Source organism: Anas acuta, chromosome 4, assembly GCF_963932015.1.
Source record: "Anas acuta chromosome 4, bAnaAcu1.1, whole genome shotgun sequence".
NCBI lineage: Eukaryota > Metazoa > Chordata > Aves > Anseriformes > Anatidae > Anas > Anas acuta.
The window spans coordinates 23271404-23291074 of record NC_088982.1 but is presented as its reverse complement, the minus strand read 5'-3'; the positions used below and the strand labels follow the sequence as shown (position 1 = coordinate 23291074).

Here is a 19671-nt window from a genome sequence, read left to right as displayed (position 1 = left end):
GGTTTATAATCCTATAGGGAAAATGAGCTGAAGCTAAACACAGCTTTTATATAATATACAGCACTTCTTTGTAACTGGACAGACACTATGCATAAACTGCTTAACTAGCTGAGAAGCTGAGGACACATTTACTCAGATTCTCTATCTATACAATTTATTATGCCAAGAGCAGTTTATTTCTTTATTTCTTCAGTGATCGTTTCTTAATCGTGGCTCTGTCAGGTAGCTTATGAATAGAAATTTGCATTATAAAATGAAGCCAGAATTGTAGATGACGAGCACTAAAGTTGTTTTTTTTTCTTACTTATACTAAAGCTGTATTAAATACAATTAAACCAAATAAAAAAGCTCTTAGCAACTATCACTGCACTATTATCTCTTTTTGATGAATTAATGGTATGCAAGTACACCATAAATTGCTAAAGAACCCCACATTTCTGTATATTTTTTATTTGCAGATGGAAAGTTTGGGGTTTTTGACTTCAAAATTATTTATGTTTTATAGCAGTTATTGCAGTGAACTAAGCCGAAGTATCTTTGGTTATTAAAGTGACTATTGTCCACCTACAGCTGACTGAAGTTAGCTTACGCTTTGAACAAGCTATGTTTTAAGGTGCTTACTCAAGGATTTCCCTGAAGTCAGTTGTCTGATTTTGTATAAAACCAAGCAGGAACAGCAGGTATAACTATTCTCTTTCATTTAAATCATTTAATAGACTACAATAAGTCAGTGTTTAAGAGTTCACTATCTACCACACCATCACTCAGTGGTTTAGCCAGCACCCACACTGCCAGTGTGGATAATACCAACGTAACAGAGCTCACCTCTGAGGAGTCTGTGTGAAGATGGAAGATGAGCAAGGCAAAACAGCACGTAAAATATCGATAAAGACATGTTAAAAGCTAACACACAAATAACGGGGATCAATTTTATAGTACATGGGAATAAATTACTTCACTTGTAAGCACTTACAGGTCTGAGGACTTGCACAGGGACACTAAGCACTTAAGTTCCTGGGTGAGGGAATCATTTTTTCTTTTTAAGTAACAGCTGCCCAGCTTTGTTTCGAGGGGGGACAGTTCACACACACACACACCCTTAAGTCATTCCCTCTTCTGGAAGGGACCACCATCTTATAAAACCCATCAAGGCTTGCCGTTGTGTTGAAAGCATCCAGCAGTATTTCCTACGTTTTTACCGATCAGATTTTGGCAGGCTGGATGGCTTCCTCTGTTAGCAAGCCTCATTTTTCTAAGTACACCGCTTTGCTCTCCCTCCCAAGTTAGGGCTGGCGATTAGCTGCCATTAAAAGACTAATGCTAGACACTTGCAAGGAAGCAGCGCTGCAATAACTGGCTTTGAAAGCCCAGAAAACACTTCTCCGAGTGAAGCCAGAAGCGCGTTTCTGCAGGAGCTCCTGTTACTCCCCCCAGAAGCGCAGCCAAGTCTGCGCACCACAGGCTCTGCCTTGTGCCTCTTCCAAGACTCGCTGCTCTCTGACTAGCGGCTTTGTCCAGCTGGGAAACTCACAATGAGGGGGGTAAAGGGGCTGCCCCACGGCTCCGTCCTGCAGTATTTACTCAACAGAGCCGCTCATTTTCAACAGCAGGCACCTGTAGATGGGATCGGTGTGCTTCTGGCAGCCAGCACGGGATTGTTTCCTCAGGTAAATGCACAGCAGATCAGGCCTTGCACCACTGACGGGACAGAGCTGCAGTGATGGCAGAAGGAACTACTTTAAAATAAATAAATAAAAAATAAAAGAAAATGCCCCACTCGGTAGCTATTTAAACAGATTAAGATCACAGGTAGGAAGAGGAAAGGATACACTTCTACTTTTCAGGGCACAGCTAAAAATCAAAAAGCCTGTCCTTTTTAGGACAGATAAGAGCAAATCCTTCCGGCTGAGAACCTGAACGGGGGTGACACAGTCACCCACTGAGCTCCCCTCCCCACCACCTTCCCCAGGGACCTTCTGCCTCCTACAGATCTGGGAAGGGGGCTGCATTACAGCAGTTACGCAGCTGCCCGTTTACACCCGGCAAAGCAGATGGGAGAACCAGGTTCTGCAGGTCTGCCTAACGGACTAGACTGCCCATTAGTTTTTAACTTCAAGATACAGTCTTATTTTTTTGGCTAATTCATCAGAGGACTCCTAATTCTTGCCTGTCACAGTGGCTTGGCCTCACCTGCCCCTCTTCTGCTCTTTCCCTGGTGCCTCCACACCGAATCTCACACACAGGTCACTTTCCACTCAGGACTGTTACATTGTGTGTGTTTGTGTGGGAGAAACCAACAAGAAAACCAACCTGCTTCTGAAACATCAGCTTTAAACTGAATTCCAGACTTAAGCCACCTCAGCTGCCTTGCACCCACACGGAGCTCCACAGGCACGGCGGAGGGAGCCTCTGACACACAGGTGCACGAGCCAGCAGGTCCCATATGCTGGCATACTTAACTAAGTCCCGCATCATAAACTAGCCTACCGCTCTCTATAAATTCCACAAATGCCAAAAAAAAATTAGGAAAGAGTCGGACCCAAGCAGCGGGCTCGCTGTGAGGTGTTCCCGGAGCACCCCCAGGCGCGTTTTCACTCGCACCTTTCCCCCCCCACAGCCCCGCAGCGCAGCCGGGGCTTCGTTTTTAACCCCGTTTTTTACCCCTGTTTTTAACCCCGTTTTCCAGCTTTCCTCCTTTGCCCTCTCCGAGCCCCTGCAACCCCCCGGGCTCACCTTGGCCACCCAGCCGAAGAGCGGGGACATCGCTGCGGGCGCCCCTCAGGGCTCCCCGCCGCCTCCTCATGCGCCGGCCGGGAGCGGCCCCGGCCGCCCTCCGACAGCGCTCGCCCGGGCGGGAAGGGAAGGGAAGGGAAAGGCCGGGAAGGGAAGACAAGGAGGCGAGGGAAAGGGAAGGGAAAGGAGGAAGGGAAGGGCCGGAGGCCGGGCCGGGGGCCGCGCCCGCCCCCGCCGCGCTCCGCCTCCTCCGCGGCTCCGGCCTCAGCCCGCTGCCGGCCGGGCCGGGTCGCCCCCCTCAGGTAACTCGCCCTGACAAGCTGTGCTCATGGGCCTCGGCCCCAAAACCCCTCCTGGGAGCACGGCAGCATCGCAGTCACGCCTGAAGTTCGCCCGATTCTTGTTACTATCTTCCCCTTTGAAAGCCCCCGTGGGGCGGTAGGTTCCCAGGCAGGCGGCTGGCGGTGTTTCAGGTGGGTCAGGGAGAGAATTAAAAGCTGAGGGGGTGAAGGGATGCGACCTGCCCCCTGACAGAGGGGGAAACAGGACAGAACTGGGGGAAAACAGGCTTGGATTTCAAGGAAATGCTCCGCTTCAGCCAAAACAAAAAGCCCTTTACTTTCCATCATCTCACAGAAACAAAGCGAAGAACCAGGTTTGTTAAATCCCGACAGAAAAGCACCATGCTTTGCCCTGCGCTTCTCCCCAGGACAGTTCAGAGGCTCAAAGTCCGATGTTGAAGTTGTGAATTCAGCTCTCCACTTTGCCCGAAGCAGCTTTCCTCCAGCCAGCCAAACGTCCTGCACATGCAGGCATTTGCGGGCCTAGGGCTGACGGAGTCGCCTCCCGGTTCATACCCGACACCGTCCCACTGGTCCCAGTCGCTGGGCATCCAGCGAAGCACGGAGCGATACCTCAGCATGCAGGGAGAAGCAGAGCCACCCCCTTGCAGCTCACTGAGGCAGAAAGTGGGCAGCTTGGGTCCCTTCTCCCCTGCCCCCAGCCTTGCATGCCCTGGTTTTGTACAAAGTGAGCAAGACAGCTGCTTGCCTCCAGCTGACAGGGCCAGTTCAGCAGCACTGAATTAGACGGAGCGTATTTTTAAGAGGTTACACTAAATGACAAGCACTGTTTCTTAGATTGTCACTGATTTGGTGAGCATCACGGCAGTGGTGTGTGATAGTGTGCCATAGCGGGCTGAGGGGACTGCCCAGCTCTTTACAACACAAAAGCTCAGCTGCACAGCTCATGCCTGCGTCTTTGCAATACCAAACACAACACTTCCACCCACCTCCTGAGGAACACCAGACAAACAAACCATAAAACCAAACCAGGTCGCTGACCGAGGATATTAACAATTACCTGGGGATGGTGGCTAGCACACATGGCATGAAGGAATAAGTCCGTGAGAAGTAATGCCTCTGGTCTGGAACAGCATATTGCTGAAAGTATCTGACCACGGTGGATGCAAGACCTAGTGCAGAGCTGTGCATGTCCAGCCCTGGTCTCACACAGCAGCTCCTTGGCCAAGCTGGGCTGCTGGCAGGGGGACTGGGGAAACCTGCTTTTATTAGGACTCTCTAGTTGAGTGTTTAACTTAAATATTAGTTTACCCACCTATAGAATCAACGTAAGGCTTGAGCAGTTTAGGTGGCTTGCTCAAAGACACACAGTCAGAGGAAGACAGCTGATGTGGAAGGTTGAAATCCTGTAGACACCTTTTCCTGAGCAACATTTGCCAGGGAGCCACAAGATACTAACCAATATGAGCTGTAAAAGCAACATGCAGTTTACTTGCAGTTACCTTCTCATGGTTGGATAGCCCAAAGCCTCCCCAGAGCTTGTTTTTAATTAACTTAAAACCTATGCTACAGCTTCTATAATTAAAGCCATAACAAATACATTTCATATTTCATAAAAGAAGAACAGAGATCCATTTTTCTAATAGCTCTACAGGTGAAAGTAGAAACGATTCACAAGCATGGCCAATGGTTTATCTTGTCCTTACGATAGCAGCAGTGGGCCATTTGAATGCATGGACTTTCTTTACCCATAAACCTAATAATGACTAAGTGTGACCAGCACTCACTCTGGTGGTTGTACCCACCAAAAGGTTTACTGGCATGATAGAGGGGAAGAGACTTTCCTGCTGCTACTGTTCATGATGTACAGAGCATGTACATGAATAAAGGGAAATCTGTTCTTAGGGCTTTAAACTAGGCACCTTACAAGAAACCTAGAAATACTTAGCTTTTAAGTATGTAAATTTGGTCTACTTTTATTTCATGCAAGAACAATGCCACAGCATACTGTAAAACTATGAGCAGCACATAATATCTACTATGTGGTGGTAGCAGTGGAGCTGCATTTCTCTAACACTGAATGTGAACAATATCATGTCTAAATGATTATTTCTGCCCCCTTTTCTGAGGAGATCCTGCCTGCTTGGGAGCTTTTCCAGCTCCCCCTTCCTGACTGGCACCCTTCTGCAGTTTCCAGCTAATAATACACACACATCCTCTGAGTCTCTATTAAATGCCAATGTCAGTCAGGAGACCTGGCTTCTAGCCCTGACTGCCACTGGCTCAAAGAGCGTCCTCAGTGTGTTACTTCATGCTGCTCAGCTTCTAAACCTGCTGCATGCAGTTGTTATAGTGATGCCTGTATGATTTTATGTGCGCTCTGAAATCTTCTACGTGCTATAGGGCTGGGATGTCTTGTGGTGAAGACACTGAAATAGGAGGTAGAGTAACAGTGAATGAATTCCAGCTTCCGCTGTTACTGTGTTTTTCAGGCAAGCTGTTTCACCACTCTCTGTTTTAGTTTATCTGTTAAATGGAGGTGATATTTGCCAGCCTTGAAGGAAGGAGTGGGTACATTCAAGAGCTTTTGAGAAAGAGCTGGTGGCAAGGCTTAAGTGCTCAGATATAAAAATGTTTGGTAATGCATGGAATTCTTCAGTGTAAATGAAAAGGTCACTGTTTTGCTCACCTTCCAAAACAGCAATGTAGTAGGAACAATAACTGCATTCATTTTTCAGGATGTTCAACTTTCTAAAAAAAGAACCTCTGTATTTTTCTATTTTAAGTTTGTCTTGTGCAAATAACTGTCTCTCCAAAAATACTGTATATCCATTTTGGGTAAATGGAAAAATTCAGGGCTCGGGAATTACATCTGTATTGCATAAACAGTAAGTAGCACTTGACACTATCTTATCTAAGCATATGATCTTAAAAAAAAAAGAGAGACAAAACCCTCATTCCTGTGAACTGTTCCATGTTATCATGGAAAATATTAACAAGATATTTGTGGCTGTTTTTAAAATAGCAGCAATTAAAATGCTTCAAAGCCACAACTGAAAGCTTACATCGTCAGAAAAAGGATCTTTCAGTTTTACAGATGTCCTTCATAAATTTACACATACACAAATATTACCCTCATTATTTCTCCTCAAACAAAGCTCTCCGCGTTAAAAGAAACCAGTTGGACATAAGGATAGAGAGAGGGGAGAGATACAAAGACACATTGATGTAATCAACCTTTTAACTTAAAAGGAAGATTTTCTGACTTGCTCTCTTCTGATTTTAGCTTTCTTTAGGTTTAATGGCTGTAAATATTTTCTAAGAGTCTTCACAGTATGTCACCACTGAGCAAAGTCTAACAAGAAACTGCATTAAGATTGCAGCCATAACCACAATCACCTGAGAGCTGGCCTCTCCTGCTGCTTTTAACTTTGGTGGTAGTTTTATAGCAGACCCTATTCCCTTTTGAAGCTTTCTCTCTGAAACTTTTTCCATAAATACATTTTTGCAAGCCTTTCTTTTCTTGGATGACCCCCTCTACTCACATTACCCGTTACATATTCCATTTACCCCTTCTTTCCCTGTTCAAGTCTGTCCCACACAAGGTCTTTGATAAAATGCAACAGAAGAATATATCTGCCAGTAATTACCACTATCTGTTATTTGGCCTTTGTTTAAAAACACCCATTTTTATCCTTCAATACTTAGTTTTAACTGTTCATTAGGATGTCCTTAAGTCTTGTCTCAACCCTTCCCACTCTCCATAGCAGGTTAGATGGTTTCTCTTTTGTCAGAGGAAAAAGATGGAAAGAGTTACTTCTGTGAGAATACTGGAAATGACGATGTTTGGGGTAATCTCTGCACTGTTAGTCAGTTAAGATCATAGACTGAAGTATTTTGGCTATCTGCTAACCAGCAGCAAGCAAGAAAAACACAAGACTTTGGGCTGGTGCCCAGAGATAACACGCAATCCCCTCCCTGTGCAGCAGCCCGACAGAAGGCAACGATTCCTTGCCAGAGCCCTGGGCACTGACCTCGGCAGCGGAACCCTTTCCAGCCGCTTCTGTTGGTTTCAGCTTCCATACGATTGCTCGTTCAGCTACCAAATTTGTCATTGCCAAAATTCTTTGATTTGAATAGCGTTAGCATTTCCTGTGTGAGAGTGAAAGACAGCCTTGATGGCAGATTATCTGTCCTCTTCCCAGCCAGCAGGAACCATCCCTCTCCAAACATGTCAGAGCAAAAGAGTTACCATGAGCTCATTTGGGAACCTGGATGTCAGCAAGAGGACCAAGGGAAGGAGGGATTTGCAAAGGGATCTGTGATCCTGCACCATGTAGAAGAGAAGAACAAGAGCTCCAGGGCCACATTGCTCAGCAGACAGTGGAATTAAACCCTCCAACCTGGCCTTGAACACCTCCAGGGATGGGGCATCCATAGCTTCTCTGGGCATATTCAGGTACAGAGATAACTCCTGGGATACTAGGATAAAAATATACAGAAAAAGGAAGAGACCAAGGCTATACACAATCAGTGTGTCAATAAACATAATCCAGCTTTAGGGTCCTGGTACCCATTCACGACCACTGATGCCATCTGATGCATAATACTCATCTGGGCTGAAATCATCCTGCCGCTTCAAATACTTTCAAAACCACTGATGAGTAAACTTTGGATTGGCAAACTTTATGCTGGATTGAGTTTTTTTGTTGTTGTTGTTGTTGTTTTCACAGGAAAAATTAAAAAAGAGCTTGAAGCTGTCAGGAACTCTGCCATGGTTTCTGACTAATTCAGCTAAAGCATAATTATATGTTTGCATTTGACCAAGATCAAATGTGCACTGCTGAGTGAGCCAGTTGTGACCAAGTGATCGGATCTCCCTAAATGAGCAAAAAAACACAGCCTGAATTTGAAGATAAATTGAGGCAGACCTGCAGAGATACCACTTCAATTTGAATGCCTAGAGGCAAGAAAACCAAAAGGACAATGTGGCAAGCAAACAACAGGGGAAACTCTGCATGGAGAAGCATCAGAGGTTCAAGGCATTTAATCTGTTTTGGGATGGAGAGTATTCTGGCAGCTGTGAAACTGAGCTGGAAGAATAGACCACAGGTAGAGCAAACTGGCAAACTGCAGAGCTCAAAACAAATGGGGATGCTGCCAACAAGCGGTGACAAAGACAGAGGTGGAGCCCTCGAGATCATCAGTGAGATCCTGACCGTATCTGAAACGGTTAGAAACTTCCTGTTTTTCTCCCTGGAGGCCAGTATTTCTTGTTCTTCTCAGTGTGACCGGGCTGAGCAACGACTAGCTGAGCTCTTCAAGCTGCTGAGAAAGCTCTGGGGAGAGAGCAGCACCCACGGGGACAATGCACACCTGCACACACACACGGACATAACTGGACAAACCCTAAAATATGAATGATACAAGGCTGCTTATTTTAACAGCCACCCCACCCCTGGCAGCAGGACATGAAGGATGTGACAATTAAACAAGGATTATCATCCCCTGGCATTAGCTAAATGGCTAGGGAAGGATTTTGCACCCTTCTCATCCAGCCTCCCCCTGCTTCCCCACAGCAATCACAGGCAAAAAAAAAAACAAAACAAAAAACTAGAAGTTTAAGAAGTCTTTTCTGAAATGCAATTAAAAGGTTGCTCTTCAAGTGTTCCTTGGCCTTGAAAGTTAAATAGTTAAACCAAGTTACTTGGATAGGAAGACGGACACTTGATTTGAAAATGTCTCATTTCCTTTGTGCAGAGGCACTACCTCACACTGGAAAAAAACATGGAAATACTACACGCTGCTACTTCCAATAATGGACAAGTTAAGCAATAAGAGACTTCTAGAAAGTGTTGAGGAAAAACAGACTATGAACAGAAAGTGACATCTTAACTGTGTTTTGATTTCTTTTAACCAGTCATAAAAGTTATCTACTCCACGAGCTGTGGGTGAAGCGTTCCTACAAATGCCTACAAAATGGGATTTGCGTTAGTCAGGATGCCCATGTGCACTTCATTCTATTACAGACGTCCAGTAATGAGTTTCAATATGAACAATTTTTAATGCATACTTTATGCATACTTATAACACGTACTTAGAGAGTTATAGCCTAGCTCTCTGCTCCCATAATTAACCATAAACATGAAAATAGCCACACTGCCCTGGCCATATTATTTTGTGCACTTCAGTTGCAACAGTAGCAGACTAGGAAAGCATATTGAATGCCACAATATGAAGAGCCTGAAAAGTAGCCAGTCTTCTCAGTTCGCCATAACAAACTAATAGCTTCATGAACCTAACAGCACCGATATATGCAAAGATCACACTAACTTCTAGCTGGGTTCTGCAGCAGTCCCCACACGCAGTACACAGTCTACTGAAAGTTTCCTGGAGTTGAGATATTCTAAAGCAACATCCACTTCACTACAAACAGAAGGAAAAAATGGTAGTTGGAGTAAAACTTTAAGCATTAACGCTTCTTTTCCCTCATCAAATGATAATATTCTTGTTTTTGCTGAAAAAGACAAAGGCTATCAGGCCAGGTTCACACCTCAGCAGGTGCAGGGGCCAGAACTCACCTACCACCCATGGGGTTACTGCAAATTGCACACGAAGAGCACGGAGGTGCAAAAGCTATTTGCCTGAAAAGGACCTAATCCTGCTCCCGCCAAAAACCCAGACCGAGTTGCTATATGCACCTTAAACACAGATAAAACAAGAAGAGGAAGGGAGTACCACATTGTCCTGCTCTTTCCCAGAGTCGAGCTGAAGCAGCTTCAGTTTCTGCAGCGTCGCCCTCATAGCAGCGGCCTCCTGTGCACCACCCGGGGCGAGATCCACTCGCTGCAGGTTCCTCAGGAGCACTGGACCCAACGCAGGAACCTAAAAAGTGCGCCGAGCAGCCCGGCCCGGCCCACGCCCCGCACCTCTTCCCATCGCCAGCCCTCCTTTGGGCTGCAGGCTGCAGCACGGTCCTGCCCTCGAAGTTTCCTGTGCCGTGCGGAAGCCGGAATGCGCTTGGAAAGCTCCCGGTATTGCGATTTGCTCGCTGGGTGACTTTGTACGATGCCCACAGACCTGCGATTCTATTGAGCTCTCTGCAGTTCTGCGTTTGCCGTGTTGTGCCGCTGATTACATTCCTTCTTCCGTCCCGACAGTGCAAAGTTTCAGCAGCAGAGTTCCCTCACACATGCTTTTCACTGACTGCTTCTTACATTTCCCCCTCCTACCCTCTTCTCAGGGCTTATTCACCTACAAAGCACATCGTAGTCAATGATCTAGGCTCTTGGGTCAGATTTTATTTGGTTTTGGCTAAGCCACACTGTCTTTCCATAGCAGCAAAGCCACAAAACGGCAATAAAACACCTTTAAAACCAGGATTCAGGCACTGTCTCTACCACTCTGAAACCCCACTTTTCCCCATTAACTTCTCACTCAGGAGCTTGCAGCCCCTGGTTTCCTTACAGACAGCGCTCCACGTGTAGCTGTCCCAAGCCAGTTCTGTCTGACTCCTAAAAACACGCTGGAAATCATTTGTGAAATACAACACACAAGCCGGAGACATAAAATCCAGCGACCGGGCTCGTCTTTATTGATCTTCTGTGGTTTTGATAAAGGCGGATCACTTCAAAGGGCTCAGGATGCGTTACTGGAGGGCACGGCTGCACATTTCTGCCACATGTGCTGACTGCGCTTCCGCTCCTCCACGAGAACAATGGAGCCTCGGCAGCTGAATCAGCTCTCCCCAAACCACCCATCCCCACGGGCAAGAGGGATTCGCTCCCTGCAGGTCTCTTTAACCATTTCTTACGGCAGAGATATCCTAGAACTCGCAGCCACGAGGCTCCTGGAGTAGGTAAGATTAAGAAAATGTGTGCGTCCTCTCATGAATGAAGCCCCAAATACAGCTGGGATTGTTGTACCCGATTGAAATAGATTAATGATGTTACAATAAAATAATCAAGGGCTGATTCTGGTGTTTCCTCCCTCCTGAGCATTACCAGTACCAACAGGGAATTCTGCTATTCCAGAAAAATAATGCACACAGCTGGAAGGATGGGCTGGACAGCCGGACTCTTCACTCTAGCAATCTCACCCTACGGTTCACACCCCATCTGCCTGCCGTGGGAGCACTGGAGGAGGAGAGCGACACAGCTTAATTTGGAACACGGTAAGTTCAGATACCACTGCAACCTGGGGCTGAGCTCACATATTTGAATGCATTCACAGGCACAGAGACCCAAATTCACAAGCGAACCTCAGAAGTTATCTGAGGAGGGTTTTCTACCCTGGGATCCAGTAAATTCTCAGCCTGCTCTTTCAAGCATAACAGATTTGTAAGTTAAATTCTGGCTAGCTTTAATTCATTTTTCTGAGTTTATTTCTAATATCCAAAAAATGTAATATACAGCCAAACAGAAAGAGTTTTAAAAAATACACATATTACATTGTCTCATTGCATATCCATAATGTCAGCCCCATACATGTGCTTTGACTTCACTCACAGCCCACTTGGGATCGAACTCCCCTCGAGACTGCTTCCTGGAAGTCTGGTTCAGCTGTGGCTGAGCTGTCTTAAGGTGGCTTCAAGACTTTTAGAACAGACCGAAATATCTGTGTGTATGTGTGTAAAAGTCAAGGCACTGCACGTTATCTGCAAAAGGAAAATTTATCATGTACAAAGTTCTTATACGACTTGTTGGAAGTTCACCATCTCAGGTTGTGTGAATGGGTTTATCCTGAGATCTTGCCAGTTTGCATTCTGTAAGTTGAGCCTGCAAATCAGAAACCTACACTTCATTTGTTTGATGTTGCTGGGAACGTTTCTGACTCTTGCAATCACAGCTGGCATACAGGTACTCTTTAAAAACACAAAAACTGTAAAGCTGCTGCTGAAACAAAACAAAACAAAAAGGCAAAAAGTCTTCATTTTAATGGAAAATTGGAAGCACGTTTTCTACAGTTCACAACCTGCAGAGCACCCACTGAAAATCTACAAGCAAAGAGGAGGCCTGCACACAAACAGGGCATGCACTCCGATGTCTGTTGTCCTCTGGATGCAACTATTTCATTACTGAATTAGTAACTTAGAGGTAAGTTACACTCTGAAGTTCTTTCAGTTTTGAGTTTTAGGACCAGCTCCATACATCATGCTCATAACGTGTCAGTTTTCACTTCCATCCTGCTAAGGAGCAGATATCCCAGAACATCAGCTAATGCCAAACACTAAGCCCAATGAATCACGTGCCTTATTTTTTCCCCTCCAGTGTTAATAGTGAAGAATAAAGTGCATTTTGTTAGCAGTTCTAGGAATGCCGGCATTTTGGTTCTCATGCAGCACCTTTTCTTACTGTTGGGTCCTGGGTTAGCTCACGGCACAGCAAAATAGCAACTCATTACAATACTTTTACAAGTTTTTATTGCCAAAAAAGGCACAAGGAGAACGCAAACAGAACTTCAAAATTTGGAAACAAGTAAGTTTCAATGGCACTGAAATCCTTACCTAAAGCCCACCAGGGTTTTTGGATTGATTTCAAACAATCTTAAGCTGTCAAAGACAAGGCAAGGAGGCATTCCCCTTCTGGTGGAATAGCAGGAGAGGTGAAACTATCCCAGCTAGCACAGCATCTTACATTTGCTCTGGACAGCCACTAAGTGGCACTTAAACACCTCGGCTCGAGCTGTGATGAGTCTGCAAACTGCTGTGAAGGGAGAGGGGGAAAAAGCTACTCGCTCTGGGGACCTTAGAGCAGGGGCTGAGCACCCGCAGAGAAGTGAAAGTGGTGAACTGAGCTTTCCTCTTCATGACTGCAGCATGTTATTGCTTCCTAGGCAAATGCCAGGCCTCCATTTGCATTTTTAATCAAAGGAATAAGCCCGATTTTCCTACTAGGAGTGTTAAATCAGCTGTGTTAATCATCCTGAACACACTAATGTATGACAGCTATTGCTTTCTTTTGATCTGGTTTCGAAGGTGGTTTTGTCTCATCGAAAATCTTTCTCAGGGAATTAACCACAGAAATCAGAAGCCACGTACCTGCAAGCACACTCGCGTTACATGTGCCTGAAGCCAGGCTGGGTTTGTTTCTTTGCTTGTTTATTTGTTAAGGCTGAAACAAGAGGCTTTAGGAAACTAAAAGCTCTCCATCAGTTACACAGAAGGATGAAACTTGGCCCAAGGCAGGAGGGATCAGCAGCCCAGCTGTTTTTACAACCCTGATACATCTCGGTAAGTGTCACAGGGAAAAGCAGGGGGAGGGTGGGAAAGAAAGCAGCAGCACGCATCGGGCTGTAGTTTCCTGCAAAGGACAAGGCAAGGATAAACAGGCATTATCCACTCAATCCTTGTATCAGATCGTCGATGCTCAACCTTTGGGGCAGGCACACATACCCATTTAAGCCTGTGTTTGTCCAGTCATACAAATCATCCTTTAGGAAAATATTTCCCACAGCCCTTCCCATAACTTGACGTCCTCAGAGAGGGTAAAATAACAGAAATATAGAGCAACTGTGTCTATAGCAGGCAAGGGAAAGCACTGATTTTATGATAGTGATTTGTTACCATTATTCACTTGGACATATACCAGGATGGGAGACCGTGGTAGCGCAGTAAATAGAGCAGTTATATACGCCTCCTCTGCTCGGGGTCTCTGCTCCACCAGGCAGAGAGCCCCCATCTGATGACCCTGAGGGCACAGCAGAAATGCTGGGGCCATGCAGGCAAAACTCTACATGACAAGCTGATTGCGTGGAAAAATAAGGAGCTATTTCAGGAGGGTGATTTACTCACTATCATTATTTATTAATTAGCATATTTGGGTTTTAATGTGTGTGGCTTGAATTTACCCATTAGGGCCACTTTAGAATCTGAAAAAGGAATAAATTGCAGGAACACGAACGTACATGTTAAAGCATCTCCAAGTGAGCTAAAGCCCAAGCTTTTTGGAGAAACTTCTGAAGCAAAGAAAAAGAGAAAGTTTTTGGTTTTACTCATCCTGAGGGAAGATCACTGACATAGGACCCAGTCCTAAAATCTGATTTATGCAAGAGTCTGTCTGGATAGATTGCATTAACCCACACGACAGCTATGGCCTTTGTTTTTTCATATATTTGAAAGAGCAATCTCCCCCCATTTAAAAACGTTATCTTTCACTAACTGAATTACACTGTCTTCAATATGTTATTGTATGGTGTGCCATGAAAACTAACACTGCATTAAATAAGGCTGACTCTTTACACAAACTGTTCTTTGCCAAAGCAGTTCTATTTTCCCCTATAAAACATATTTTCTGGCTTCGAATTGCATAGAACTATCACTGCACCACATAGCACAGAATTGATTTTAAAACATCGCAACTGCACATACTTTAAATTCCTTACGATCATTAATTACATGAAAAATATAAACTGTCTATTGAATCCAGATTAGATTTTCTGACTTGCATTTGGCATTCAACAAGGCTGCATTCTTCCAAGCGTCCTCTATTCTTAAATTAACTTTAACAAGCCACAGCAATGGGTAACTACAGGAAACACGGCAGAGCTCCCTTATGATTAGTTATCCTCTGTGGTATCTTACGTTCAGGCTAACATTCGACATTGATACGAATCAAACAGTATTTTCTGAATTCTTAATTCTGTACACGCATCTAGAAATCCAGGTTGCATTCTCTTTCTTTTGCACAGGCACAACCCATCCTTCGTTGCAAGGAGATGTGAGACACACTCACTTTGTGTGCATTGCATCCAACACCTTTGTAGAAGGCAGACTTCCTACCTTACAGTAATGTGAGCTGAGTAACTTTGTCGTTATCTATTTAGTTGTTAGCACTTGTGGAGCTGGAGAACCTAATGTGTAGTGCTGGAGTAAATGCATGGGTACACATAGTCTCTCAACTGAAGACCTACATTGTTCTTCGAGAACTGTGTGGATTTAAAAACCATCAAGTTTTCAAATTCATCTTTTACACTAAGTTATCTGCAAGCTTTTCAATCAGATTTGAATACTGTAGCATCACCAAGACTCTCACAATGTTTTTGAAGTTGGTCACAGAGGGTTCACTTAGTTCTTGGTAACAGTATATAAGTACCAGTAAGTTAGTGCCAGAGTGAGGCTAAAGCCACAAAAATGAAGAAACTGCCACGCGGCAGCCTTTCACAACACGTTCAACCCCTCAGAGACAGCCTCACTTGTAATTCTAAGACAATTAGGTATAAATCACAGAAGTGTACTAAAAGCTCTCAATTCCCATCACAGTACCGGCAGCAGAGACAAGGCTGTATGAAGCTATTTACCAGCACACAGATTGTCCCCATGCTGTTTGGGACTGCTCAGCAAGGCACCTCCGCCTGTGGGCTCACTGGGCTGGGACACAGCAATTTCCTCCCAACAGGGCACACTTCAAGGCCCATGACTCTTCCAGAGCCCGGGGGGCTGTGTTACCTGTACAGAGGCTGAGTAAGGCTCCATGCTTCCCAATGTACCTCCAACCGCACAGCCATTTGTTGAGGATCACCATAAAAAGTCCCATCAGGGCTCCTGCTGCACAGCACCTCTGGGGCTGCACGCTATTTCCACCAGCTGCTTGGAAAAATGCCAGGAAAAGTCTGCCCCAAATTACTTTATGTTCTCACTTCAGTTTCTATATCTGTGAAATGTGACAAAACATATAAGGTGACCTAACAAGGTATGCTGAACTGTCCTGGAGCAGAAAGCAAGTCAATTTTTCTTCATTATTGTTTTCTCAGCTATCTTAGTCCCTAAAGCAGCTCAGCACAGGGCTGCAGAACCATCAATGCCAGCACAGGGGAAAACACTGAGAATGTATGTCAAGGGATGGCTCAGAAGAGGAAACAACAACTTAACTGCCACTTTTGCGGGAGGACAGCTATTAGACCTCCTCACAGTATCACCAGATTACATTTGAACTAAAACCCCATGGAAGTATAGGACTGAATCAGGGACGTGAGGTGCCACCTGCTTCGGAAAGCATGGCCTTGCATCCCCCAACTCTCACAAAGGTGCTCATGAAGCCGTACTGTGATCAGGTCAGGACTGCAATTTGTTCACAAATGCTTCTCTTCTTCTTTTGGAATATTTAAATTGCTCTCAGCTGGCTCCGTGAGTGATAGCATAGCATGACATGTGAGTAGAGGGAAAAGTGGGATTGCACACATCAGAAACCAAGGGAGTGCAGGCACCAGCAGCTGTACCAGGCTAGGCTAAGGGAAAGCTTCTCTTGGGAGATATGCAAAGAAACAGGTCAGTCAATGTGTGCTTAGTAGAAGATGAAAGGAAACAAGACAATTTTTATGGCAGGACTTTAAAATGTGACCCCACATCTACAGGCCTAAAGGACCTTTTGACAACAGTAGAATCATGGGATCAAAGGAACCCATGAATTAGGGAAACTGCTTCCAAACACCATTCTCACTAAGGTAAGAACTTATTACGGTGGAGGTTAAGTGTGCAGTGTACATGGCACACCACTTGACAATGTACCTGCAGAGGATGCATCTTCAGGACACACAGGTTTATGATCTTCGCAAACGTGGGATGAAGCAAGTGATTCAAGGCAAAGGAAAAATCTGGCCCACTGCCTAAATACTATAATTCATAGAGTTATTCTGGATTAACTGTTTTCAAACAGATGACTGCAAAAGCAGACACTTAATTTCATGACTCAGGAGACCTCTGAATCATATGCACTGACCGTAGATTCCTACACTTGGATGAAGCCTTACAAATACTGGAAGTGTGACCAGGTCAAGGTGGACCTGGCCTGATAAAATTCACTGTTCTCCCTTTCTATCATCACCTTTGCTCCCCTACCATCTTAACTACTGCGGCCAGAATTCATAGAAAAATAAATCTTAAAAACAGTGTAAAAGAGCTTTATCAAAGCCTATGGAACATGCACTTAACCTCCTCCTGTAATTATTTGCTTCCGTACTACAAAACCATATGTAATTGCATTTCAGTGCACAATGCTGCACGTGTAGATGACTACTTACACACAAATCATTCTTGAATTAAATCAGTGGTGTTTTTCAGGCACTGTACCTATAACATTATGGCCCAAGTATGCTTTATCTGTTACAGTGTGGGGAATGTTGAGGTGAGATTGTTGGGAAATCAGCTCAAATTTCCATGCTGGAAGGAATGGAGAATGACAAAAAGATTTTCTGCACCAGAGAGGGAAGGAAGCAGGTAAGGATGTAAGGAAGGAATTTTGCAAGGAAGCCCCCCAAAGCCTATAGACAACCTCCAAAATTGTGTAAAAATGTAACAGAAACCAGAGGCAGCTGGGAACATGCTGCTGTTGCAGTTGCTCAATAGCACCTTATGAACAGAAATAGAAGAGGATCTGAGCTCATTCCCTGTGTTTAGTTTCCTGGGCCAAGAGGAAGAAATGAGCTCCGTTTCCCTCCTCCTGCACAAACGCTCTGCTCTCCAGCCTGCCTGGTGGCTCTGCTCAGCATCCTCACAGCAGCCATGGCAGCAGGAGCCTGCCAAGCAGTGCTAGGACAGGTGCTGAACTGCTTCATCCTTCCAAGGCAGAATTTGTTTTGGGCATGCACACTAATTCCAGGGACTCTTATTGATGAAAAATATAAGTGTAGAAAAATGTAAGTGTAAATATAAGGTGCCTTACAGATACGGGTTTAGATAGAGGCTATGAATCCTGCACTGTGAGACACGGGTACCTGAACTCTTCTGTGGTCTCGATCTGTAAAATGGAGACCACAATTCTTCCCTACATGAAGTTTCAGAAGGAAACTCTACTGTTACTCTTGAGGATGCTTGGGCGTTATGGCCTACAGCTCCTATTGCCTGTACCGGACTTCACAAACTACCAGCATCAGACCTGGTAAGACAAGAGGAATGGTTGTTAGTCCAAGAGAAGTGGTCCCAAGCCTGCTGATTACTTTCTAGCATCAGTTCCACTGTTGTTTCTGCTACAATATCCAACAGAAAAGGTGAAGGAACAATAAATAATGTCAGCATGTGTGAACTTCGGCTCTAAAATGAAGCATACATGACAGATCAGGTGAGACAGAGAACATTTCAATATTAAGTTGAAAAATCCTCAAATAATGTCCTCTGATACAGAATACTGTACTGTTGAAGTCATGTTAAAAATTCTTTATAGTCATTCTGGAGCAGATTTTTTGGTAGGATTTAGCAGGTTGAGGAAATCACAAGAAAATACAATTTTATACGTTGCTGCCACTGTGAGAGAAGACATTTATCTAACAACCCACATGATGCATTTCATCTTCCCTGCTAAGACATTATCTCTGACTTCAAGTCAGGAAGTGGCATTGCACAGATCATTTCCTCCATGTGGCAATCAGAAGCAGGGCTGAGGGAAATCATACAATATTTCTTATTAAACAGGAGTGAACAAAGGAGAACTTAGCTGAGCCAGGAATGCCACAGAGTCACTCTAGATTCCAATATGGCACCAGAAAGGCTTGGGACATTACGGCTGGGATGGGGTCAGTGACTGTCAAAGCCCCTGAAAGCAGAGGAAGCTCCCATACCTAAATCCCTGGAACAGCCCCCAGGCATGGAGCTGGTGCAGCGACAGTTACGCTGCTGGCTCAGGATGAGCAAAAAGCCCGTTTACTTGCTGAGGACGGCCAAAGCAGAGCTGGCTATTGCATTACACAGGATACTCTGTTAAGGTTTACAGAGCTAAACTTTCACCCACTTCATATAGCAGACTATATATGTGCACAGGCATGCATTAGATTCTTTGTTTGCTCTGTGTTTTCCTTCTGTTTTTAACGTGCATTTCTCCAGTTGGTATTTGGGAGATGAGAAACTTCCTAAACTGAGACGTAATGCTAGCACTTGGTTTCTGATGGAGCCTTCTTAATTGCAAGCAAAAAAGTGCATGTGAATAGGAGGAAAAAAACAGCCAAATGAAGCTCTCAGCTGCACTAAGGCCAGTTACTGTGTTTTGTTCCAGCAGAGTTTTATGCCCCTTGCAAAATTTTAATCTCCCCAGACTCATCCAGCAATAATACAAAAAATACCTCCATATTTATAGTTATCTTGCTGAATTCATTAAGAAAAGGAAATGGCCCTATTAAAAATGAGCTACTTATGAGGTCATACCTTTAAGTGTAATGTAAAAACAAGTTGCATAAGAACCCTCTGTCACGAAGCTAAGCCTCGCAACAACTGCTTTGGAGTTCACAGGGCCTTTGCCGTTCCTTTTATAGATGAATAATGTGAAGTTCACTCCCAACTTCAGCTCTGTGCAGCCTCACAGAGACCTAAGTGTTGATTATCTGAAACCAGCTGCTCCAGGCCATAAGCAGCTCCCAAACAGCATGCAACAAAGCATATTGCATTGCAGGTAATGCAGCCTGATCTCCTTAAGCACATAAGCTATTGTAACTCATAAAAGCAGGTGAAGGTTGTTTAAGAAGCAGGAGCTCTTAAAGCAACTGCAGTGCCAAAAAACGCAGGCACTGCCACTCTGCTGGCAACGTTCCCGCAGCTGACAGAAGCCCAGTCCCTGGGCCAAAACCTCTCCCTGCTTTGTGACACTGCAGAATGAGGGTTTAGAAGCAGCAAGCAGACTTGTGAATGTGTTCTGCAGCTGTGAGGCCACTTCAG

The 19671-nt window shown here is 44.8% G+C and overlaps 1 protein-coding gene across 10 annotated transcripts in view; it reads right to left on the bottom strand.

The window, feature by feature from the left end:
* Nucleotides 1-19671, bottom strand: part of TBC1D1 (TBC1 domain family member 1) — a 110586-nt gene that overhangs the window by 77389 nt on the left and 13526 nt on the right. The window contains exon 1 of one of the 10 annotated variants that reach the window (XM_068680104.1): nucleotides 9774-9993. The exons of 7 other annotated variants lie outside the window; for them this stretch is intronic. In XM_068680104.1, the coding sequence (XP_068536205.1) occupies nucleotides 9774-9839 (66 nt within the window). In that variant the 5' untranslated portion in view covers nucleotides 9840-9993. Of the gene's footprint in view, nucleotides 1-2733; nucleotides 2938-9736; nucleotides 9994-19671 lie in introns of those variants that run through there. 2 more of the 10 variants (XM_068680105.1, XM_068680106.1) reach the window with 2 other exon arrangements.